This window comes from Phasianus colchicus, chromosome Z (assembly GCF_987193195.1).
Source record: "Phasianus colchicus chromosome Z, bPhaCol1.hap1.1, whole genome shotgun sequence".
Taxonomy (NCBI): Eukaryota; Metazoa; Chordata; class Aves; order Galliformes; family Phasianidae; genus Phasianus; species Phasianus colchicus.
In genome coordinates, this window is record NC_143476.1 from 14,974,921 (window position 1) to 14,999,558 (window position 24,638).

The 24,638-nt window shown below is 47.8% G+C and overlaps 1 protein-coding gene and 1 long non-coding RNA gene across 3 annotated transcripts; both read left to right on the forward strand.

The window, feature by feature from the left end:
- The first annotated feature begins 8,951 nt into the window (after positions 1–8,951).
- On the forward strand, positions 8,952–15,733 carry LOC149912660 (uncharacterized). Of its 2 annotated transcripts, none has more exons than XR_016462047.1 (5): positions 8,952–9,107; positions 9,226–9,293; positions 9,411–9,704; positions 13,025–15,423; positions 15,661–15,733. It is a non-coding gene; the product is annotated as an uncharacterized LOC149912660 (long non-coding RNA). The 2 variants fall into 2 exon arrangements; XR_016462048.1 differs by lacking the exon at positions 15,661–15,733 and having other exon boundaries at positions 13,025–13,100; positions 14,249–15,495.
- A 5,881-nt stretch (positions 15,734–21,614) lies between these two features.
- LOC149912661 (maestro heat-like repeat-containing protein family member 2A) lies at positions 21,615–24,257 on the forward strand. Its single transcript, XM_090131873.1, has 8 exons — positions 21,615–21,718; positions 21,988–22,109; positions 22,227–22,349; positions 22,484–22,649; positions 22,804–22,902; positions 23,055–23,206; positions 24,083–24,175; positions 24,225–24,257. The coding sequence occupies exons 1-8, from the start codon at positions 21,694–21,696 to the stop codon at positions 24,255–24,257; spliced, it is 813 nt and encodes a 270-aa protein (XP_089987999.1). The 5' UTR covers positions 21,615–21,693.
- The last annotated feature ends 381 nt before the right edge of the window (positions 24,258–24,638 follow it).

The window sequence follows — 24,638 nt, forward strand, 5'->3', positions numbered from 1 at the left end:
AGATGGAGAAATGTGCCAGCTTCTAGAAGGACATCAGGACAAAGATATGTAATGAAAATAAGTCCAGGCTGTCTGTCCCTGTGGGCATCAGCTGCAGGCATCTGCATTGCTGCTGCCATGAGCATGGCAAAGCAGGTAAAAGGTTGCTTTTCCTTGTGTGACACAGGAGCTCTTGACTTGAAAGCTAGAGGGATGCAATAGAAAGAGCTGCAACCTCTGACTGACATGGCAAAGGTGAGTGGGATGTTGTTTCAGTTGCTGCTGATGTCAGGAGGACTGTAAGGATGGAAAGGCTGGTGTTTGCCATGGGCTGGGAAACACATCTTGTTTTCATTTTCTCTTTCTCTTTGAGTGCCAGATAAACAGGGGAGAGTGTGCCCTCACCTTGGAACCCTCCTGCCCTCTTCTGCTGCGATGGAGAGATGTTCCAGCTTCTAGAAGGACATCAGGACAAAGATATGTAATGAAAATAAGTCCAGGCTGGCTGTCCTTGTGGGCATCAGCTGCTGGCATCTGCATTGCTGCTGCCAAGAGCCTGGCACAGCAGGTAAAAGATTGCTTTTCCTTGTGTGACACAGGAGCTCTTGACTTGAAAGCTAGAGGGATGCAATAGAAAGAGCTGCAACCTCTGCCAGACATGTCTAACTTGAGTGGGATGTTGTTTCAATTAGAGCTGATGTCAGGAAGACTGTAAGGATGGAAAGGCTGGTGTTTGCCATGGGCTGGGAAAAACATCTATTTTCATTTTCTCTTAATCTTTCAGTGCTAGGTAAATAGAGGACAGTGTGCCCTCACCTTGGAACCCTCCTGCGCTCTTCTGCTGCGATGGAGAGATGTTCCAGATTCTAGAAGGACATCAGGACAAAGATATGTAATGAAAATAAGTCCCGGCGGGCTGCCCTTGTGGGCTTCAGCTGCTGGCATCTGCATTGCTGCTGCCATGAGCATGGCAAAGCAGGTAAAAGCTTGCTTTTCCTTGTGTGACACAGGAGCTCTTGACTTGAAAGCTAGAGGGATGCAATAGAAAGAGCTGCAACCTCTGCCAGACATGGCAAAGGTGAGTGGGATGTTGTTTCAGTTGCTGCTGATGTCAGGAAGGACTGTAAGGATGGAAATGCTGGTGATTGCCATGGGCAGGGAAGCACATTTGGTTTTCATTTTCTCTTTCTCTTTGAGTGCCAGATAAACAGGGGAGAGTGTGCCCTCACCTTGGAACTCTCCTGCCCCCTGCTGCTCAGAGGGAGAATGGCCAAGCTTGTAGAAGGACATCAGGACAAAGATATGTAATGAAAATAAGTCCAGGCTGGCTGTCCCTTTGGGCATCAGCTGCAGGCATCTCCATTGCTGCTGCCATGAGCATGGCAAAGTAGGTAAAAGGTTGCTTTTCGTTGTGTGACACAGGAGCTCTTGACTTGAAAGCTAGAGGGATGCAATAGAAAGAGCTGCAAACTCTGCCTGACATGGCAAAGGTGAGTGGGATGTTGTTTCAATTAGTGCTGAAGTCAGGAAGACTGTAAGGATGGAAATGCTGGTGTTTGCCATGGGCTGGGAAACACATCTTGTTTTCATTTTCTCTTTCTCTTTGAATGCCAGATAAACAGGGGAGAGTGTGCCCTCACCCTGGATCCATCCTGCCCTCTTCTGCTGAGATGGAGAAATGTGCCAGCTTCTAGAAGGACATCAGGACAAAGATATGTAATGAAAATAAGTCCAGGCTGTCTGTCCCTGTGGGCATCAGCTGCAGGCATCTGCATTGCTGCTGCCATGAGCATGGCAAAGCAGGTAAAAGGTTGCTTTTCCTTGTGTGACACAGGAGCTCTTGACTTGAAAGCTAGAGGGATGCAATAGAAAGAGCTGCAACCTCTGACTGACATGGCAAAGGTGAGTGGGATGTTGTTTCAGTTGCTGCTGATGTCAGGAGGACTGTAAGGATGGAAAGGCTGGTGTTTGCCATGGGCTGGGAAACACATCTTGTTTTCATTTTCTCTTTCTCTTTGAGTGCCAGATAAACAGGGGAGAGTGTGCCCTCACCTTGGAACCCTCCTGCCCTCTTCTGCTGCGATGGAGAGATGTTCCAGCTTCTAGAAGGACATCAGGACAAAGATATGTAATGAAAATAAGTCCAGGCTGGCTGTCCTTGTGGGCATCAGCTGCTGGCATCTGCATTGCTGCTGCCAAGAGCCTGGCACAGCAGGTAAAAGATTGCTTTTCCTTGTGTGACACAGGAGCTCTTGACTTGAAAGCTAGAGGGATGCAATAGAAAGAGCTGCAACCTCTGCCAGACATGTCTAACTTGAGTGGGATGTTGTTTCAATTAGAGCTGATGTCAGGAAGACTGTAAGGATGGAAAGGCTGGTGTTTGCCATGGGCTGGGAAAAACATCTATTTTCATTTTCTCTTAATCTTTCAGTGCTAGGTAAATAGAGGACAGTGTGCCCTCACCTTGGAACCCTCCTGCGCTCTTCTGCTGCGATGGAGAGATGTTCCAGATTCTAGAAGGACATCAGGACAAAGATATGTAATGAAAATAAGTCCCGGCGGGCTGCCCTTGTGGGCTTCAGCTGCTGGCATCTGCATTGCTGCTGCCATGAGCATGGCAAAGCAGGTAAAAGCTTGCTTTTCCTTGTGTGACACAGGAGCTCTTGACTTGAAAGCTAGAGGGATGCAATAGAAAGAGCTGCAACCTCTGCCAGACATGGCAAAGGTGAGTGGGATGTTGTTTCAGTTGCTGCTGATGTCAGGAAGGACTGTAAGGATGGAAATGCTGGTGATTGCCATGGGCAGGGAAGCACATTTGGTTTTCATTTTCTCTTTCTCTTTGAGTGCCAGATAAACAGGGGAGAGTGTGCCCTCACCTTGGAACTCTCCTGCCCCCTGCTGCTCAGAGGGAGAATGGCCAAGCTTGTAGAAGGACATCAGGACAAAGATATGTAATGAAAATAAGTCCAGGCTGGCTGTCCCTTTGGGCATCAGCTGCAGGCATCTCCATTGCTGCTGCCATGAGCATGGCAAAGTAGGTAAAAGGTTGCTTTTCGTTGTGTGACACAGGAGCTCTTGACTTGAAAGCTAGAGGGATGCAATAGAAAGAGCTGCAAACTCTGCCTGACATGGCAAAGGTGAGTGGGATGTTGTTTCAATTAGTGCTGAAGTCAGGAAGACTGTAAGGATGGAAATGCTGGTGTTTGCCATGGGCTGGGAAACACATCTTGTTTTCATTTTCTCTTTCTCTTTGAATGCCAGATAAACAGGGGAGAGTGTGCCCTCACCCTGGATCCATCCTGCCCTCTTCTGCTGAGATGGAGAAATGTGCCAGCTTCTAGAAGGACATCAGGACAAAGATATGTAATGAAAATAAGTCCAGGCTGTCTGTCCCTGTGGGCATCAGCTGCAGGCATCTGCATTGCTGCTGCCATGAGCATGGCAAAGCAGGTAAAAGGTTGCTTTTCCTTGTGTGACACAGGAGCTCTTGACTTGAAAGCTAGAGGGATGCAATAGAAAGAGCTGCAACCTCTGACTGACATGGCAAAGGTGAGTGGGATGTTGTTTCAGTTGCTGCTGATGTCAGGAGGACTGTAAGGATGGAAAGGCTGGTGTTTGCCATGGGCTGGGAAACACATCTTGTTTTCATTTTCTCTTTCTCTTTGAGTGCCAGATAAACAGGGGAGAGTGTGCCCTCACCTTGGAACCCTCCTGCCCTCTTCTGCTGCGATGGAGAGATGTTCCAGCTTCTAGAAGGACATCAGGACAAAGATATGTAATGAAAATAAGTCCAGGCTGGCTGTCCTTGTGGGCATCAGCTGCTGGCATCTGCATTGCTGCTGCCAAGAGCCTGGCACAGCAGGTAAAAGATTGCTTTTCCTTGTGTGACACAGGAGCTCTTGACTTGAAAGCTAGAGGGATGCAATAGAAAGAGCTGCAACCTCTGACTGACATGGCAAAGGTGAGTGGGATGTTGTTTCAGTTGCTGCTGATGTCAGGAGGACTGTAAGGATGGAAAGGCTGGTGTTTGCCATGGGCTGGGAAACACATCTTGTTTTCATTTTCTCTTTCTCTTTGAGTGCCAGATAAACAGGGGAGAGTGTGCCCTCACCTTGGAACCCTCCTGCCCTCTTCTGCTGCGATGGAGAGATGTTCCAGCTTCTAGAAGGACATCAGGACAAAGATATGTAATGAAAATAAGTCCAGGCTGGCTGTCCTTGTGGGCATCAGCTGCTGGCATCTGCATTGCTGCTGCCAAGAGCCTGGCACAGCAGGTAAAAGATTGCTTTTCCTTGTGTGACACAGGAGCTCTTGACTTGAAAGCTAGAGGGATGCAATAGAAAGAGCTGCAACCTCTGCCAGACATGTCTAACTTGAGTGGGATGTTGTTTCAATTAGAGCTGATGTCAGGAAGACTGTAAGGATGGAAAGGCTGGTGTTTGCCATGGGCTGGGAAAAACATCTATTTTCATTTTCTCTTAATCTTTCAGTGCTAGGTAAATAGAGGACAGTGTGCCCTCACCTTGGAACCCTCCTGCGCTCTTCTGCTGCGATGGAGAGATGTTCCAGATTCTAGAAGGACATCAGGACAAAGATATGTAATGAAAATAAGTCCCGGCGGGCTGCCCTTGTGGGCTTCAGCTGCTGGCATCTGCATTGCTGCTGCCATGAGCATGGCAAAGCAGGTAAAAGCTTGCTTTTCCTTGTGTGACACAGGAGCTCTTGACTTGAAAGCTAGAGGGATGCAATAGAAAGAGCTGCAACCTCTGCCAGACATGGCAAAGGTGAGTGGGATGTTGTTTCAGTTGCTGCTGATGTCAGGAGGACTGTAAGGATGGAAAGGCTGGTGTTTGACATGGGCAGGGAAACACATCTGGTTTTCATTTTTTCTTTCTCTTTGAGTGCCAGATAAACAGGGGAGAGTGTGCCCTAACCTTGGAACTCTCCTGCCCCCTGCTGCTCAGAGGGAGAATGGCCAAGCTTGTAGAAGGACATCAGGACAAAGATATGTAATGAAAATAAGTCCAGGCTGGCTGTCCCTTTGGGCATCAGCTGCAGGCATCTCCATTGCTGCTGCCATGAGCATGGCAAAGTAGGTAAAAGGTTGCTTTTCCTTGTGTGACACAGGAGCTCTTGACTTGAAAGCTAGAGGGATGCAATAGAAAGAGCTGCAACCTCTGCCAGACATGGCAAAGGTGAGTGGGATGTTGTTTCAGTTGCTGCCAATGTCAGGAAGGACTGTAAGGATGGAAAGTCTCGTGTTTGCCATGGGCAGGGAAACACATCTGGTTTTCATTTTCTCTTTCTCTTTGAGTGCCAGATAAACGGGGGAGAGTGTGCCCTCACCCTGGATCCATCCTGCCCTCTTCTGCTGAGATGGAGAAATGTTCCAGCTTCTAGAAGGACGTCAGGACAAAGATATGTAATGAAAATAAGTCCAGGCTGGCTGTCCTTGTGGGCATCAGCTGCTGGCATCTGCATTGCTGCTGCCAAGAGCCTGGCACAGCAGGTAAAAGATTGCTTTTCCTTGTGTGACACAGGAGCTCTTGACTTGAAAGCTAGAGGGATGCAATAGAAAGAGCTGCAACCTCTGCCAGACATGTCTAACTTGAGTGGGATGTTGTTTCAATTAGAGCTGATGTCAGGAAGACTGTAAGGATGGAAAGGCTGGTGTTTGCCATGGGCTGGGAAAAACATCTATTTTCATTTTCTCTTAATCTTTCAGTGCTAGGTAAATAGAGGACAGTGTGCCCTCACCTTGGAACCCTCCTGCGCTCTTCTGCTGCGATGGAGAGATGTTCCAGATTCTAGAAGGACATCAGGACAAAGATATGTAATGAAAATAAGTCCCGGCGGGCTGCCCTTGTGGGCTTCAGCTGCTGGCATCTGCATTGCTGCTGCCATGAGCATGGCAAAGCAGGTAAAAGCTTGCTTTTCCTTGTGTGACACAGGAGCTCTTGACTTGAAAGCTAGAGGGATGCAATAGAAAGAGCTGCAACCTCTGCCAGACATGGCAAAGGTGAGTGGGATGTTGTTTCAGTTGCTGCTGATGTCAGGAAGGACTGTAAGGATGGAAATGCTGGTGATTGCCATGGGCAGGGAAGCACATTTGGTTTTCATTTTCTCTTTCTCTTTGAGTGCCAGATAAACAGGGGAGAGTGTGCCCTCACCTTGGAACTCTCCTGCCCCCTGCTGCTCAGAGGGAGAATGGCCAAGCTTGTAGAAGGACATCAGGACAAAGATATGTAATGAAAATAAGTCCAGGCTGGCTGTCCCTTTGGGCATCAGCTGCAGGCATCTCCATTGCTGCTGCCATGAGCATGGCAAAGTAGGTAAAAGGTTGCTTTTCGTTGTGTGACACAGGAGCTCTTGACTTGAAAGCTAGAGGGATGCAATAGAAAGAGCTGCAAACTCTGCCTGACATGGCAAAGGTGAGTGGGATGTTGTTTCAATTAGTGCTGAAGTCAGGAAGACTGTAAGGATGGAAATGCTGGTGTTTGCCTTGGGCTGGGAAACACATCTTGTTTTCATTTTCTCTTTCTCTTTGAATGCCAGATAAACAGGGGAGAGTGTGCCCTCACCCTGGATCCATCCTGCCCTCTTCTGCTGAGATGGAGAAATGTGCCAGCTTCTAGAAGGACATCAGGACAAAGATATGTAATGAAAATAAGTCCAGGCTGTCTGTCCCTGTGGGCATCAGCTGCAGGCATCTGCATTGCTGCTGCCATGAGCATGGCAAAGCAGGTAAAAGGTTGCTTTTCCTTGTGTGACACAGGAGTTCTTGACTTGAAAGCTAGAGGGATGCAATAGAAAGAGCTGCAACCTCTGACTGACATGGCAAAGGTGAGTGGGATGTTGTTTCAGTTGCTGCTGATGTCAGGAGGACTGTAAGGATGGAAAGGCTGGTGTTTGCCATGGGCTGGGAAACACATCTTGTTTTCATTTTCTCTTTCTCTTTGAGTGCCAGATAAACAGGGGAGAGTGTGCCCTCACCTTGGAACCCTCCTGCCCTCTTCTGCTGCGATGGAGAGATGTTCCAGCTTCTAGAAGGACATCAGGACAAAGATATGTAATGAAAATAAGTCCAGGCTGGCTGTCCTTGTGGGCATCAGCTGCTGGCATCTGCATTGCTGCTGCCAAGAGCCTGGCACAGCAGGTAAAAGATTGCTTTTCCTTGTGTGACACAGGAGCTCTTGACTTGAAAGCTAGAGGGATGCAATAGAAAGAGCTGCAACCTCTGACTGACATGGCAAAGGTGAGTGGGATGTTGTTTCAGTTGCTGCTGATGTCAGGAGGACTGTAAGGATGGAAAGGCTGGTGTTTGCCATGGGCTGGGAAACACATCTTGTTTTCATTTTCTCTTTCTCTTTGAGTGCCAGATAAACAGGGGAGAGTGTGCCCTCACCTTGGAACCCTCCTGCCCTCTTCTGCTGCGATGGAGAGATGTTCCAGCTTCTAGAAGGACATCAGGACAAAGATATGTAATGAAAATAAGTCCAGGCTGGCTGTCCTTGTGGGCATCAGCTGCTGGCATCTGCATTGCTGCTGCCAAGAGCCTGGCACAGCAGGTAAAAGATTGCTTTTCCTTGTGTGACACAGGAGCTCTTGACTTGAAAGCTAGAGGGATGCAATAGAAAGAGCTGCAACCTCTGCCAGACATGTCTAACTTGAGTGGGATGTTGTTTCAATTAGAGCTGATGTCAGGAAGACTGTAAGGATGGAAAGGCTGGTGTTTGCCATGGGCTGGGAAAAACATCTATTTTCATTTTCTCTTAATCTTTCAGTGCTAGGTAAATAGAGGACAGTGTGCCCTCACCTTGGAACCCTCCTGCGCTCTTCTGCTGCGATGGAGAGATGTTCCAGATTCTAGAAGGACATCAGGACAAAGATATGTAATGAAAATAAGTCCCGGCGGGCTGCCCTTGTGGGCTTCAGCTGCTGGCATCTGCATTGCTGCTGCCATGAGCATGGCAAAGCAGGTAAAAGCTTGCTTTTCCTTGTGTGACACAGGAGCTCTTGACTTGAAAGCTAGAGGGATGCAATAGAAAGAGCTGCAACCTCTGCCAGACATGGCAAAGGTGAGTGGGATGTTGTTTCAGTTGCTGCTGATGTCAGGAGGACTGTAAGGATGGAAAGGCTGGTGTTTGACATGGGCAGGGAAACACATCTGGTTTTCATTTTTTCTTTCTCTTTGAGTGCCAGATAAACAGGGGAGAGTGTGCCCTAACCTTGGAACTCTCCTGCCCCCTGCTGCTCAGAGGGAGAATGGCCAAGCTTGTAGAAGGACATCAGGACAAAGATATGTAATGAAAATAAGTCCAGGCTGGCTGTCCCTTTGGGCATCAGCTGCAGGCATCTCCATTGCTGCTGCCATGAGCATGGCAAAGTAGGTAAAAGGTTGCTTTTCCTTGTGTGACACAGGAGCTCTTGACTTGAAAGCTAGAGGGATGCAATAGAAAGAGCTGCAACCTCTGCCAGACATGGCAAAGGTGAGTGGGATGTTGTTTCAGTTGCTGCCAATGTCAGGAAGGACTGTAAGGATGGAAAGTCTCGTGTTTGCCATGGGCAGGGAAACACATCTGGTTTTCATTTTCTCTTTCTCTTTGAGTGCCAGATAAACGGGGGAGAGTGTGCCCTCACCCTGGATCCATCCTGCCCTCTTCTGCTGAGATGGAGAAATGTTCCAGCTTCTAGAAGGACGTCAGGACAAAGATATGTAATGAAAATAAGTCCAGGCTGTCTGTCCCTGTGGGCATCAGCTGCAGGCATCTGCATTGCTGCTGCCATGAGCATGGCAAAGCACGTAAAAGATTGCTTTTCCTTGTGTGACACAGGAGCTCTTGACTTGAAAGCTAGAGGGATGCAATAGAAAGAGCTGCAACCTCTGCCTGACATGGCAAAGGTGAGTGGGATGTTGTTTCAATTAGTGCTGATGTCAGGAAGACTGTAAGGATGGAAAGGCTGGTGTTTGCCATGGGCTGGGAAACACATCTTGTTTTCATTTTCTCTTTCTCTTTGAGTGCCAGATAAACAGGGGAGAGTGTGCCCTCACCGTGGAACTCTCCTGCCCTCTTCTGCTGAGATGGAGAAATGTCCCAGCTTGTAGAAGGTCATCAGGACAATGATATGTAACGAAAATAAGTGCAGGCTGGCTGTCCTTGTGGGCATCAGCTGCTGTCATCTGCATTGCTGTTGCCATGAGCATTGCACAGCAGGTAAAAGATTGCTTTTCCTTGTGTGACACAGGAGCTCTTGACTTGAAGGCAAGAGGGATGTAATAGAAAGAGCTGCAACCTCTGCCAGACATGGCAAAGGTGAGTGGGATGTTGTTTCAATTAGTGCAGATGTCAGGAAGGACTGTAATGATGGAAAGGCTGTTTTTTTCCTTGGGAGGGAAACTCATCTGTTTTCATCTTCTCTTTCTCTTTGAGTGCCTGAAAAATAGAGGAGAGTGTGCCATCAGCTCCGACCCCAAATGCCCTCTGCTACTGAGATGGAGAAATGTCCCACCTTCTAGAAGGGCTTCAGGACAAAGATATGTAATGAAAATAAGTCCAGGCTGGCTGTCCTTGTGGGCATCAGCTGCTGGCATCTGCATTGCTGCTGCCATGGGCATGGCACAGCAGGTAAAAGATTGCTTTTCCTTGTGTGACTCAGGCTCTGTTGACTTGAAAGCAAGAGGGATGCAATAGAAAGAGGTTCAACCTCTGCCAGACATGGCAAGGGTGAGTGGGATTTTGTTTCAGTTGCTGCTGATGTCAGGAAGGACTGTAAGGATGGAAAGGCTGGTGTTTGCCATGGGCAGGGAAACACATCTGGTTTTCCTCTTCTCTTTGTCTTTGAGTGCCAGAGGCCAGGATGATTCCTATTTCCATGGACTATCAGCAAATTGTCTTTCACTTTGGCGATCACACATTCTTCTGGACCGTGAGGTTCCAGCTGACAATTTGCCAATAGTTGAAACTTGACAAACACAGACTGAAGAATCTCTCAGTTTTCAGCAGGTCCTCATCAGGTGTCACTTTGGTTCCTCTCCTCCAGGCTGTATGATATTTCTGGAATATTACTAGGGAGGAAAAACCCAAGGAAGTTTTGGATGCCCCACTCCTGTATGCATTCAAGGGAAGGCTGGATTTTGCTCTGGGCAGCCTGGTCTAGTGATTGGGTTCCCAGCACAGAGCTGGGGGTTGAAACTAGATGATCATTGTGGCCCTTTTCAACCCAGGCCATTGTGTGATTCTATGATTTAATCAGAATGTAAATGCTGTAGTATCTCCTCATAGGATGCCAAAAATTAGTCAAGTCCTGCAGTACTCCAGGAATAAACACTGCAAATACACTGCAGTTCATTTAATCCAGCCAGTTATTCAGTGCACTCTTTTTCTAGCCAGGCTACTTGGTCCTCTACAGCTTCTGGTCTTCTGAAATACATCAGTGTTTTGTTATTCATTTGGAAGCTCAGTGTTACGTCCTGTGATCTCTCTAGATTTCTCCATGAGAATATGTAGAAATCTGTAAAGCTCTAATGTCCCTCAGTTCACTACACAAAATTTAAGGGCAGTGCCAAATTCCGTATATCTAGCTCATCCTGCAGAATGATGCCATTTTTTTTATCTCAGTGAAAAGTATAGCAGTCAAAACAGGACTGGATTTTTGTTCCAGGGCAGACCAAATTTCCTGCCTACCTTCAAGAAAAACTCATCATGTGTAGCTACAGTTACTTAAAGATGCAGCTCCTCTGTTAAAATGTACAGAGAGAATGTTCTCTAACCTTGATATGAGATATTTACTGATCTTGTATCATGAGTGACCTCGTGATTCTTCACGCCTGACAATTTTTAAATAATGAGAAATAAAAACACATATTTTTCAAAACAGGTATAGAGATTGACTTACAAAAAAATGTTTATCTTGAATCAATCATACACTCACCATTGAGAAAAAAAAAAAAAAAAAAGGAAAAAAAAAAAAAGAAAGAAGAAAAGCCACATTCTTACAGTGGCATTTCACAGTATTGTAATTCTGTTGTGTGAAATCAAGGTTCTCTCATCGTGAAATAATGACCAAGTTCTCTTTTCAGATCTAAACATACAAATGCTAAAGGCAGCAGTGCTGTTCAAGAATACATTACCAGCTCAAACACTGCTTTGGCTATAAAACTGAAGGTAGTAAGGAATTTTATCAATGAATCACAGAATTGCCAGGGTTGGAAGGGACCTCAAGGGTCATGAATCTCCAACCCCCCTGCCACACGCAGGGCCACCAACCATTCCACCTAATGCTAGACCAGGCTGCCCAGGGCCCCATCCAATCTGGCCTTGAACACCTCCAGGGACGGGGCATCCACAACCTCCCTGGGCAGCATGTTCCATTACCTCACCACTCTCTCCGTAAAGAATTTCCCCCTGACGTCCAACCTAAATCTCCCTTCCCTCAGCTTAAAACCATTTCCTTTTGTCCTGCTGTCACTCACCCTTTCAAAGAGTTGATTTCCCTCCTGTTTGTAGGCTCCCTTTAGGTACTGAAAGGCTGCCATGAGGTCACCCCACAGCCTTCTTTTCTCCAGGCTGAACAAGCCCAGCTCCCTCAGCCTGTCCTCATAGGGGAGGTGCTCCAGTCCCCTGATCATCTTCGTGGCCCTCCTCTGGACCCTCTCCAACAGCTCCCTGTCTTTCTTGTACTGGGGGCTCCAGACCTGGACGCAGTATTCCAGATGGGGCCTCACAAGAGCAGAGTAGAGGGGAACAATCACCTCCCTGTCCCTGCTGGCCACCCCTCTTCTGATGGAGCCCAGGATCCCATTTGCCTTCCGAGCCGCAAGGGCACACTGCTGGCTCATGTTAAGTTTTTCGTCTATCAAGACCCCCAGGTCCTTCTCCACAGGGCTGCTCTCAAGGACCTCTCCTTCCAGTCTGTAGGGATGCCTGGGATTCCTCCGGCCCAATGCAAAACTCTGCACTTTGCCGTGTTGAACCTCATCAGGTTCACCCGGGCCCACCTTTCTAGCCTCTTGAGGTCCCTCTGAATGGCATCCTGTCCTTCAACCGTGTCAACCACACCACTCAGCTTGGTGTCGCCAGCAAATTGCTGAGGGTGCACTCGATTCCGTCATCAATGTCATTGATAAAGATGTTAAAGAGCACCGGTCCCAAGACAGACCCCTGGGGGACGCCGCTCGTTACCGGCCTCCACCTGGACATGGAGCCATTGATCACCACCCTCTGTCTGCGGCCTTTCAACCAGTTTCTTATCCATCGAGTGGTCCACCCATCAAATCCCTTCATGCTTTCTGGCACTGGCCACAGCTCCTTCATCTCTGTGACTCTGATGAAATTTGGTTGCATTGCTACCTTTTTTGCTCACATCTAGCAAATAGCATTCTTCAAAACACCTCTGTTCTGTAGTCACTGAGGTTTGTGTGACTGTACTCACTTCCATCAGTTTATAATATTTGATTCTAGTTGTCATTTTGGTCAGGAATGGCACATGCTGAGAGGTTCTTTTGGATGGCTGGTGATAATTCATTGTTGTTAAGGACCAACAAAAAGTTTTGTATTTAGCCTTACAGTCAAGACAGATTTAATTCATACCGTGCACTATTTTGGGATAACTGTAGCATATAGATTCCTATTAAAACTGAGGGTTGTGTGAGAACCTCTGCATTTCATTTTGCCTTAATCTAACCAGAGGCATCCCCAAATCTGGCCATCCCTTCCACTCTCACACACAGGATGTGATAGCTGCCTGCAAAGCTGTGAGGTTAACCAAGGATAATGCAAAGCATGTGCAAAGAACTAAGAGGAATACAGCCTGTCCACAAGAACACCACGTTATAAACCAAAATTACAGGGATCACTGCATTTCCTAGGGAAGCAGGACCAAGTGTGTGAATCTCACCTACCAGCACTGCCTGTGGAGGGCAAAGAGGGGATCTGCCCATTGGCTGCTCCCAGAGTCAGAGCTGTTCTCCTACTTGCCTGCAAAGCTACCTTCCCTCATCTTCCCCCTGTCCTTATCCATGTTTATACTATTTGCTGTTCCACAGGTGAAGCTGGAATCACTCCAGTGATTACATGGCTTTGTTCTGATTGGTGTAAACTTTCCTCACAGCGCTTTAAAAGGTACGGGTTAAAAACATTTGGTGTGCATGCTCAGTGAGAGGCTGTCACCCCTTGGAGGCTGGTAGCTTTCGGGATGGAGATGTGTTTTGATGTTATAATGAGCAGAATTCCCCAAAGGCATTTTGTAAAAAAGGTGAGTCTTCGGCTCTGAGAGAGGCAGGGAAGCACTTTGGCACCACCAGGTCCTCATCCCAGCATCCTTATTCTGTTTGTACGTCCTGATGTTGCTGACTCCTCAAGTTGCCCGGGGAGCTGCAACAGATCACAGAACTCTGATGCAGTCCCTGCTCTGCTGCACCCTCCATGCCACCTGGTGGCACACAGGCTGCGCTCTGCTTCTGTACCCTTATGAACAGCCTGCACCTGAATTTCCAGTGAGCAAAGCTCAGTGAATTAAAGTCTCCCTTCTTTGAGCCAATTCTGCACTAACAGCATGAATTGAACGCCTGCTGTTACCTTGCATCAGAGCACCAGCCCATCTATTAGCTTCACTCACGTTCTGACAGGTGCGATAAAAAGCAATCACAGTGCAACAAACCCTCCTGCATTGCGTGTGTTTTCTAGGTACTGGTCAATAGTGGCAGCATCTGGTTCAGCTTCTCAGTTACACCTGAAAGATATGGAAACATTTATGTTCAGATATAGAACATCTGATCTGTTTACATTCAGTTTTTGTTTCAGGTCAGATGGGTTACTCTGCCAATTCCTGCAAAAGAAGAAAGAATTATTGATGGGGAGCAGAGTGCTTTTGCAGGCCCTTTCTTGGCTGCCCTTAATGTCCAAAACATATTTTCAATAATAGACCTTTAGAGCATTACTTTAGGCATGAATTGAAGCAGTGGATTTCAGAAGACACACATTTCCAGTCACAAGCCAAATAAGTGTCTGTGTTTTGTGATTACAGAACTCTGCCAAATGCAGAACAATGCTTTTACCAGTTGTTTTACTCCTCCATCTACATTTTAACCATGTAAGCCAATGTTAGTGTTTTTGGTTTGTTTGTTTGTTGTTTTTTTTTTTTTTCCCCTATTTTATAGCACTCTGGAGACATCCACGACAGTGAAATCATTAAAACATAAAAAATGCAGAATTTCAGCAAATAACCACAACACTTCTTTGTAATTCTTCTGGTTTCTTTTCTTTCCCAGAAGCTTCAGAATACTGATTTCTGTGTGACAGAGTTATCCTCCTACCATTTCAGCCTCTACATCATTTGTTTGCCAAACAGAAAACAAGAATTCCTAATTGCTGGTTGGATTTCTTTTTCTCCCAAAGGTTTTACAAAGATTGTAAATGGCATGCATGCAAATTTAAAACATCTGCAATTATTCACTTTCATTTTTTTCCTTTGCATAACATCTTTTCCTATGTTCTGACATCATGTATTACTTTCTAGAGTAGTATCATTCTTCCTACCTTGCTAATCTTTCCTTATGTGACTGAGTTATCAGGTCCTGCTGCTCCACCTCCAGAGCTTTCTATAAAGGAGCTCTGTGAATAGTTCTACAAATCGAGTCCTAAACAGAGATCTGCAGACTGTGTCACAAAGTATGTGATGAAAGCATCTCTAAATGCACTCTTTGAACACATACTGCTTCAGCACAACCAAATGAGCATCAGAATATTGGCTTTGAGAGCTGCTGCTACTCAGATACATATATGTATATAAAATATATCAGGGCTGCTCCAAAAGTAACGCCTCCTGTTTTCTGATGCAGGCCCATGATATCAGAGGTGCCTGTTGGTGGTACGGCAGCAGAGGCTGAACCTTCCTACAAATACTGCATTACGTTTTGTTGGCGTGCCAGCAGATGGCAGCAGAGCTGCAGTTTCCATCGAAATCAGTAGCAGGCATTACTTTTGGAGCAATGTGTGCGTGACATTCAGCATTTTGGTCTCTTATCTACTTATCTGTTGGTAAAATGTGTCAGTGTTTCAAAAACATGTCTAAAGACAGAACTAGCTATGCCAAGGATGAATACACAGCTAGAAAGCCTATTTCTTCCTCCATTAGTTTTGGGCTTGTTATGATACATCCTTCATGAGACAAGTGCTCACAGCAGAGTTCTGGGAGTGTCTATTTCTTCATTTTCTCTCCGTTTCCTAGTACCCAGAGCAGCTATTTTCTCAAATCAGTACATTTGGACTACATGTTGTCTTCCATCTGACCACTATGCACTGAACAATCAAGACTTAACCAAGAGGAAATCAGCTTCTCCATGCTCGTGCATGACCTGAGATTTGAGCTGTCCTTTTCAAGACATTCACAGATGTCACTTACAGTCAGGATTCTGGTGCAGACCTGCTTAAACAGCAAAGCAAGGTGTGCTTAAATGCCTGCTTATCGATGCCTCTAATAGAATGCATTCCTACATTTAAATATGCACAAAAATGTTTATGGATTTTTAATTGTTTGTATGTATTCACGTATATTTCATGGATTTATAATATATAATTACATATAAATTATGTAATTAAGTGTAATTTATATAATTATATAATTAATGTATTTATAGTATATGCATACATGTACTAATTCTTTCCACCTTGTACTGACCAGGGATAACTACATACTGGAAAATACTCACAAGTCTGCCAGCAGACTGCTGCTCACAAGGTCACATCCAACCCCGCAGTTCAGGTGGACAATGCAGTCGTGACAGCAGCAGTAGAGGAGCTACTAAGGTGGAAACTCGACCAGCAGTCACATTTCAGCTTGGATCCATCTCTAGAAGAGAGACACCAGTGATACTATCAACACAGAATTAATGCATGGGCAGTCACTGCAATGGTCTGTGATGGCAGCTGAGCTCCAGGTGTGAAAGGTTTATCTATTGCATTTCTTAATTAATTATTATGTGAATATTACTTACAGGTTTTGAATTGCAGATTTTGGTTTCAGCTGTTCAGAAGGTCAGTGCTCCCAAACACTGAACCTACAAGCAGAAACTGTGAGATGGTTTTGATACCTCCTGTGGGCTCTCTGTACATGGAAACAAACCAACAAATGGGCCCTGCAGGTAAACACAAACCTGCTTTTAGCACCATCCATCCCTGTGCCGAACATCAGAGGGGATCTGCTCTGTGTCCCACATGCAGAAAGGCAGTCTCTTGTAGGCATCTGGAGAACTAGATGCTCCAGGAAATCCATCCATTCCTTCTTTCTGCTTAAAAAAGTTCTTTTGGCTTAAAAATGGTCTTCTCAACATGACAGCCGGGTAACTTGTGTCACTATTTCATTCATTTTGCCCTTCCTTTTGCTCTCCTTTTCGTGCTGAGTCAAAGTAAATTTCACTAATTAGCCTGAATGTGTATCTGTGTCAAACGGAGGCAGAACAGAGATCAGGAGAAGGAAGAGATGCAGAAGCTGGCTAAATTCCCAGCAGAATTAACTTTCTGTTTCTAATGATCAGTGAGAAATTAGCTGGTAACACATCTGAGGAGCTGCCAATCTGGGTTTGTCCAGCTAGCTCAGCACAGGTGATACCAGCAAGCAAGCAATGACATAAAAATACTCAGCATGAAGTGCCTTTTGCAAAGAGTTGCCAGAGCATTTCAGATCAGTACAGACTGTTGGGAAGTTTCTATCAGTGCTGTACTATTTCATCAAGGATTAATGTAAGTGCAGTGCCATCATTGCCCTCCATTTACTGAAGGTGCCTCCACACATTCTGGTTGTTGGCAGACACTCAAAGATGTGGAAGGTTTGATAGGTAAAAGTGAAGCTCCCTCCTTTTCCATGACAGCTCTTTGTTCCTTAAACATTCGTATGTGATGTGTTATACTTTTAAGATGTTTATTTTTTATTTTTCAGATTGTAGAGATTGATGGTTGTGTTTGTTTGTTTTTCCCATAACTAAATGTCTTAAAGAAACACAAATAGTTTGAAAACCATTCTTCCCAGAATGCATCTTCCAGGTAACAGGAATAACAGTTCTTATTTAACCTGGAGCTAGAAAGGATGGATAAGGGAACTGGCAGCTCTACACTTTCTTATTTAAAGAAAATATATATATATATATAGCTGAAAGGAATCATGTAGTATGTAATGCAGCTATCAATATATCTGGGTGCTTTTTTTTTTTTTTTGGTCATTTACTGATCTTTCTTGTATTTCAGATTGATCAAGCAATCCACCAGCTTTGCAGAATTATGCCTACCCCGCAAGCCAGAAATGCTTCAAACCCATCAGAAGACATCTGTAAATACCTTGGCACAGCCCTTCTCCAGATCAGCCCAGTGAGGGCTGAAATAACTCATGATTCCAGCTGACAACGTGCTGCTTTCTAACAGACCTTTTTCAGGAAGGGTTCTTTCCTTTGTCATTTGGCACAAACCTTTTCCTGCAAAAAATTAAAAATAAATTTCACTGCCGGAAAGATGTGGAGATCATCAACACTGCGTTGCCTCTTGCTCCCAAAACATGCTGACATGACTAAAAGGTCACAGCACTTCTATGGTACATTGCTTCATCAACACACTCACATTCACACTCTTAACATAAAATGAAAGAAGTTTGTGTCATGGTTCTCCAGAGTGCAGAATTCTGTACTTAGCTGCTAAAAATGAGTGTCTCACAGCTGAACCTTGGCAGAAATCCATCAGGGGAAGAAGGGCCTTGAGGCTCTGCAGCAATGTGGAAGGCTGAGTTCCTCTCCAGTGCTGTTTTCTAAGCCAGAGTCCAAACCAAGAGAGCTTGCAGCACTGGAGAATGAGCTACAAACGGCCATTTGAAGCATCTCTTCAAGCACTTCTCATCTGCCCAGAACAGAAGGCCACAATCAGTGTTAATTCTTTTTCAGGCAGCATGGGATTTCTGTCTGCCTTGGTATGCAGCAAAGACACTGGACTTTGGTTTTTAATGCACCCAGAAATGGCATCCTCTTACTGAACCTGTCAAAATTATTAGAAGTACCTCATGTTAATAAGGATTCCCTAATCTTTCAAAGTCTCTGCTTTACAAAGTTATACATATAGAAAAAAAAAAAAACAAACCCAAAACATATTTGTTAAATAGAATGTTTTCTACATTTTTTTTCTTTAAATCTCTCCTATGGTTTAAAATCTGTCCCTTAAACCTTCCTTATGATTTTGTAGCATGCAGGTTATGCATTTGGAACAAAGCAAATTCTCACTTGCATAATCCCAAAGGCTGATGTCAGCCTGTTTGCAGCCTCGACCTTGCATGGAGATGATCTCTACTCATAAGGGTCACTGGAAATCACAGCAGATGCCCTGGGAGGTGTTTGTGTGTCCCCATTGACTTCCATTACTCTTTTAAAGTAATGAAGAGGTAAGAAGGATAAGTGTGAACAGCCATGCAACAAATAAAACTGGAAAAGACAAAAGACCCCAGAAGCTCTGTTGGCCCCTTGCATCAGAGCCAGAAAGAGTCTGGAAGACAGTGAACTGTTACCTATACACAAGAAAGAGAAATAAAACAGCCCAGAAAAGTAGATTCTTCTGGCTATTCAGATATATGTTCTTTCCCTGTATTCCTTCTTTTCTCTTAACGCTAAAACTGTCGATAAATAAACACAAATATTAGCTTAGACAAAACAATTCTGGACATCGCCAGGCCATGATCACGTGTCAGCAGTTCCAAGGATAATCTCAAGCTTTCAGGTGAAGAGAACTGGAATAGACTGCTTTTATTTCTTGCTTTTATTTATATTTCATAGGCAAAGATATCTTCTGGGACAATAAGTAGGGATAATAAATGGAATACTTTGTATCAGTAGTTAAAAGTACTTGCTTACTGCTTACAAAGAAGTACATAACTTACAAAGTACATTCGCCAGATGAAAAACAAGGCATCAGTACATCTGCATTACTAGAAGCAAATATATTGCACTGACACTTGTAAACCATTTTACTTGTCTCACAGTATTTTTCCAATAAGAAAACAAAGGAAGAAGAAGTATAAAGGCTCCTTGTGCTTTTGTAAATCACAAAAGCAATCACAACTGAAGATGAGAATGGTGAAAGCTCACTGCTGATGTACCGAAATCTTCATGATCTTCATCAAACCTGCAAGGAATGCAATAGACAAATGACAAGCTCACGTCTCTCTTCTGACAAGGTTTTGGCTGCAGTGACAGCCTTCTTTCTGAGTCAAATCTTACCATCCTCCCAGCAACAAGCTCTACCTGCTGAATGGCATATTGCTGGGAGCATCCTTCCACAATCCAGTAATGGTCGGAACAGAACTGTGAGCTTGATTTCTTGGAAAATCAGGCTGTGTCTGAATATATTCCAGCACAGAGCAGGAGAAGAGATGGTACTGAGCAGCATGGCAGCAGGTAAACAAGGCATCGTGTGCACTTTAGAAAGTAAAGCTTTCCTGTGACGGGCAAGGAAGCAAGATGGGGGAAGATGGAGGGAATCAAAGACTGCGGCCCTTGGTGGGAAGGGAAAAGCTAACTTCAGTGTGGGACACAAGCAATAAGAACAGGATTTGGAGAGTTTTCTGCTTTCTATTGAGGTGTTCAAAGTAGCAAATAAGTGTTCAAATGCTGGCACAAAGCAGGAGCAAAGTGTGTGGTCACGCTTGCCGAAGCAGCAGCTCACTGCCAGGGACCCTGACAAGGAAGTCTTGGGAGGAGGCTTTGGATGTGATGCCCCCAGACAGAGAGTGCCTGCGGCAGAGTCTTTGCAAATGTCAGGCGAGCTGAAGAGGGCACATGTCTTGTGGAGGCTGCGGAGAAGGAGCTCAGACCATGCTTCAGGCATAGGACAGGCTGGAGGAAATAAGAATACTGTCTTCTCGGTGTGCTGCTTTTTGCTCTTCCCAAACTGAAAAAAGTCCCCAGCACACCCTCCTCTCTGGTGACACCTTCCTTACCGCCGTTTGGAGGAAGCCAGAGGTGCAGCCATGAGCAGAAACAGGACGTGCTTCGTTCTCAGGGCAATCACAGAATCACAGAATTGTTTCTGTTGGAAAAGACCAAGTGCAGCCATCAGCCCACCACCAGCATGTCCACAACCACAGCCCTCAGTGCCAGACCCACATGTCCCTTGAGCACCTCCAGGGGCAATGACTCCACCGCCTCCCTGGCAGCCCATTCCAGCACCTCACCACTCTTTCTTAGAATTTTTCTCCTAGTATCGGATCTGACTGTGTGGGTTCCAAATGCCCCAGGCAGAGGAAGAACTCAGTTTGGATTCCTCTCACATGTAGTAGAAAAGGGCAAAGGAAAGGCAATCTGCACACACCATCTCCTCCAGCAATTTGTAAACCTAGCAGATCTGCCCCATGCTTTATTTATGAGTGAGTGCAATAGAACATTTGGCCTTGTGTCAGCTGGAGGAGCTGACTGCTGAACTGAATGGAAGATTTCAGTTTTTCCTTGCAGCCACAGAGATAAGCAAGCAATCTGAGTCAGAACACGCTGGTCTTCCTTTACAGTTAAACAGTTTGGGCCCTGATGACTTCAGCTGTTGAAAATAATGCAGCCTAGTCACCTCCTTTGATGGCGACAGCAGTGGAAATGTGAAATTGCTGCCTTCCCTTTTCTTTTTCATGATTTAGACTCTAAGGTTAGTGTTGCTAGCTAGGTTTGTCATGTTTCCAATTTTATTAGAAACGTAGCAGCAGAGCTCCAGATAGCAATCAAAAGATGTGAAGCTTCTATCTTCATGTGGGCTGAACTCTTAACCGTAAACTTTTCAATAAAGGAGATTATTTTGTATGCCAGCATTTTCTACAATAGAGATTTGACGTGTTCCCACATTGCGTCCTTATCTCTAAGTTGGAGAGAGATGGATTTGAAGGCTGAATCATTCTGTGGGTAAATAATTGGTCTGATGGTCACAGCCAGAGGTTGTTATCACCAGTTCTGAGTCCGGGTGGAGGCCAGTCGTGAGTGGTGTCCCCTAAGGGTCCATCCTGGGACTGGTGCTCTTCAGCGTTTTCATCAATGTCATAGGCAGTGGAAACAACACATGGAGGGTGGTGAGGCACTGGAACAGGTTGCCCAAGGAGGCTGTGGATGCCCCATCCCTGGAAGCATCCCAGGCCAGGCTGGATGTGGCTCTGGGCAGCCTGGTCTGCTGGTTGGGACTGCACACAGCAGGGGGATTAAAACTATGTGATCATGGTGTCCTTTTCAACCCAGGCCATTCCATGATTCTATGATTCCATGACACAAGTGTACCCTCAGCAAATTTGCTGATGATACCCAGTGCGGTGGTACAGCTGGCAGAGTAGAAGGGAGGGATGCGATCCAGAGGGACCTCCCGGCATGGAGTCCCCAGTCACTGAGACAGTGCCGGGCAGCGGTGCCCAGCAGCTGCTCCCTGGCAGGGGCTCTCCCTCAGCTGAGATCATTCCCTGCTTGGAATTCCGCATGGAACCGGAACCCCAGAGCCGAGTGCATCACAGAACATGCTGTGTTTGGGGGCCTGCAGGGCTGCCCTGCGTGCTGCCTGGTCCCCAGCCATTCCCTGTGAGGTGACACTGCGCTGTGATGTCACAGTGGTACCTCGTGCGCCCTCGTGGCAGCGGTGGGAGCGGTGGCTCAGTCCGCTTGTGGGACCCGCAGGAAGCGGAACCAGAGAGAGCGTTGCGTCTACCTGGAGATTTCCTGCTGTCATGGAGCGGCTGAGAGCCCTTCGAGGTGAGTCCCTCCACCTCTCCGCACGCCGTGACGCCGCCCGAGCGCACGTGTGCCTCCAGAGTCAGTTCAGGCCGCGCCGGCAGCACCGTCCTCGCTCTGCTGAGCGCAGCTGCCCGCCGTGGTTTCCCCGGCACCCCAGCAAGGGGAAAGCTCCCTCCCCCGTCCCCGCCAACCGTGGGGCTGGAGGAGTGTTCCTCCCAGAGCCGGCCAGATGCTCGGCCCTGGCTCCGAGTGACACCAGCGGCAGCTGCTCCGCTCTTTGCTTCCAGGTCTCTTTGCCTGTGTGGGCTGCGTGCCCAGACGTACGCGTCGCAGGGAGAGAAGCAGGGTGCCGAGCCCTGTCCCTGCCTGCGCCGTGACTTCGCTGCTGCGGCGCCTGCAAGACCGGGAGGTGAGTCGGGGACGTCTGGCCGTGAACCATCCTCCCTCGCCTTCCCGGCCCGATGCCACGGTCCCGTCGGGATGGGTGGCAGCGGGCAAAGCGAGCGTGCCCAATCCTTGTCCCCAGGGTGACCGAGCGCAGGCGTACCGTGAGCTGGAGGGCGCCCTGTGGGAAGATGACAGCCGCCCGCTGTGCGGAGTGGTGAACCGGCTGCTGGCAGAGGTGTCCCAGGACCTGACGGCAGCCCAGGTGAGGGGTCACTCCCGATGGCAAAGGGAGCCGCTGCCCACACTGGCGTTCTGCTGGTGGACGGCGATGGCTCAGCCCTTCCCAGGGCCTCGGGCGATCTCCTGTGCCGCGTGTCACCAGAGCCTCTTTTGCAGGGCGTGACCGGCCACGTGAAGACAGCTGCCGGCAACGTCCTGGTGGCTCTGGCTCGGACGCACTTCACCCTGGTGATGGCCGAGCTCCAGAGCCACCTGAAGGCCACGGGGGACGCGTCCAAGGAGTTTGTGCTCCTCACCCTGAGCCGACTCTTCAGCACCTCTGGTAGAGCGCCCTCAGCCCCCCGACATCTCCGACAACCGGGACAGGAGCCTCTCCCCTCCGCGCGCGATCTGCGTTGAGCTGGGGGATGCGGGGCTGCAGCCCCTCCTCCCTCACTGCCCAGACTCTGACTGTGGCCTCTCCTTCCTCTCTGCAGCTCCACAGTGCGTCCCCTTCGTGCGGCTGATGCTGGCTGGCCTGCGCAGTGTGGTGGGCCAGGTGAGGAGCGGCCGGACCCTGCGCCTCGCTTGTGCTGGTGAGTGCTGGCTCCAGAGCAGGGGGCCTCAGGACAGCCCTTGCATCCTGCCCTGCTGCAGGCTCTCACAGGCTGCCTTTTCTCTCACTCTCTTTAAACACAGAAAATAACAATTACTATTCATATATGTTTCTTTAATTTTGTTTTCTCAGTTGTGAAACAGTGGCTGGAAGGAGTGAAGACTCACTTGTCCTCTGGATCCCAATGCCCCTGGCCTGCCATGGAGAAAGAGCAGATCTACGAGAACCTTCAGGAGCTGCTCTTCTCTGTGCTGAGGAACTGGCAGGACTGCCAGGAGGAGGAGGTGAGCCTTGCTGCACTCCCAGCCCAGGGTGGCAGTGGGGGCACCCATGTGGCAGCTCTGTCTGTGCCCAGTGGGCTGGCAGCTGAGCAGTGATGGGAGGGAGTGGGCTGGCTCTGCAAAGGGCCTCGAAGTGGCTCTGTGGCAGGGAGCAGCTGCATGTCACAGCACTGTGGCAGGAAGAGCTGGGGATGAGGGTCTGGGGAAAACCTGCCTGCCCTCCAGAGCGAGCCCATCCCCTGCTGGGCGTGGGGGTGTGGGGAAGGGGAAGGGAAAGAGAAAGCCTTCTCTGTAGGAAGGGCAGACCTTTGGTCTTTGATGCCAGGCCTCTGCCATCCCTCTCCAGGACAAACAGGCCGTCCTCGGGGCCGTGGCTGCCATGCTGGATGTTCTCCTGCAAGAGGAGCTGCACCAAGAGCACGTCTGGGAGCAGCTCCTCTGGCTCGTGCACCCGTGTCAGGAGATCCAAGACACCTGCAGGGTGGCCAAGGTGAGACGCTGTGCAGGGCTCAGGGTGGACGTGGGGCCAGTGCAAGTGCCACGAGGGGTCAGGGGGTGCAGGGAGGAGGTGGGGAACCCTTGGAGAAAGGAGGAATGGGTGCCTGAGAGCCTGAGGAGCTCTGTGCTAGCAACTGGGGGGACCACATCCAGTTGCATCTGATGGGGGAGAAGAGGGCTGCTGGGTGGGAAATGCCTGCAAATGATGCCCAAACACAGCTTGTTTGAGAGCAGAGAGACTCTCGGTGCTGCTGGGAGGTGGGGGATAAAAAGCCTGTGCAGGAGCTTCTCCCTGCAGAGAAACAATTGGGAAAGAGGTTTTCCACTCCCAAGTGGCTAGATGTGGCTTCATCCCTTTCTTCCTCTCCTTGTCTCTTGCAGAGCCTCACTGTCTTCCTGGAGGCCTTAGAGGGCATTGAGTCTGTCATCCAGAAGGACAGGTTTCTGGACGTCACGAGTGCCGTGTTCTACCAGGTAAGGGGAGCCTATCCCTGTGCCCACAGCAGTTTCCCTCTTACCTAAGTCTGAGGAGGACTGCAAAGGTCTGAGCCCCTGACTAATGCAGCTCAGCCTTGGCTCCTGCATGCTCACGGCTGTTCCAGAGCCATGCCTGTCCCCCCAGGGATGCTGTGAGGCAGGCTGGCTTTGGTCTGCCTGTCCTCTTCCTGAGAATGCCCAGGGAGATGAGAGCAGGCAGCACAGTGTCTTTTCCGTCCTCAGTGCTGATGTGATTTTCTCATATGGACTTTGTTCCCACAGCTCTATGACAACACCAAGCAGCACAGCGAGGCTGATCGTGCACAGCTGACCCACTGCATCCTGCTGCAGGGTAAGGAGAGGAGCTTTGGCAATGCTTGCAGTGCCCTTGCCAAAAGGGCCTCTCTCACAAACCTCAGGAATGGGCGTGAGTTTCTTGCTAACATACTGTGGGAATTCC

Bases quoted from the DNA above. Each gene is read 5' to 3' on its own strand.
- LOC149912661 (XM_090131873.1), top strand. From the start codon at position 21,694: ATGGAGCGGCTGAGAGCCCTTCGAG. The intron at 22,110-22,226 runs GTGAGTCGGGGA...CCTTGTCCCCAG, and splicing joins GGCGCCTGCAAGACCGGGAG to GGTGACCGAGCGCAGGCGTA. The intron at 22,650-22,803 runs GTAGAGCGCCCT...TCCTCTCTGCAG, and splicing joins CCGACTCTTCAGCACCTCTG to CTCCACAGTGCGTCCCCTTC.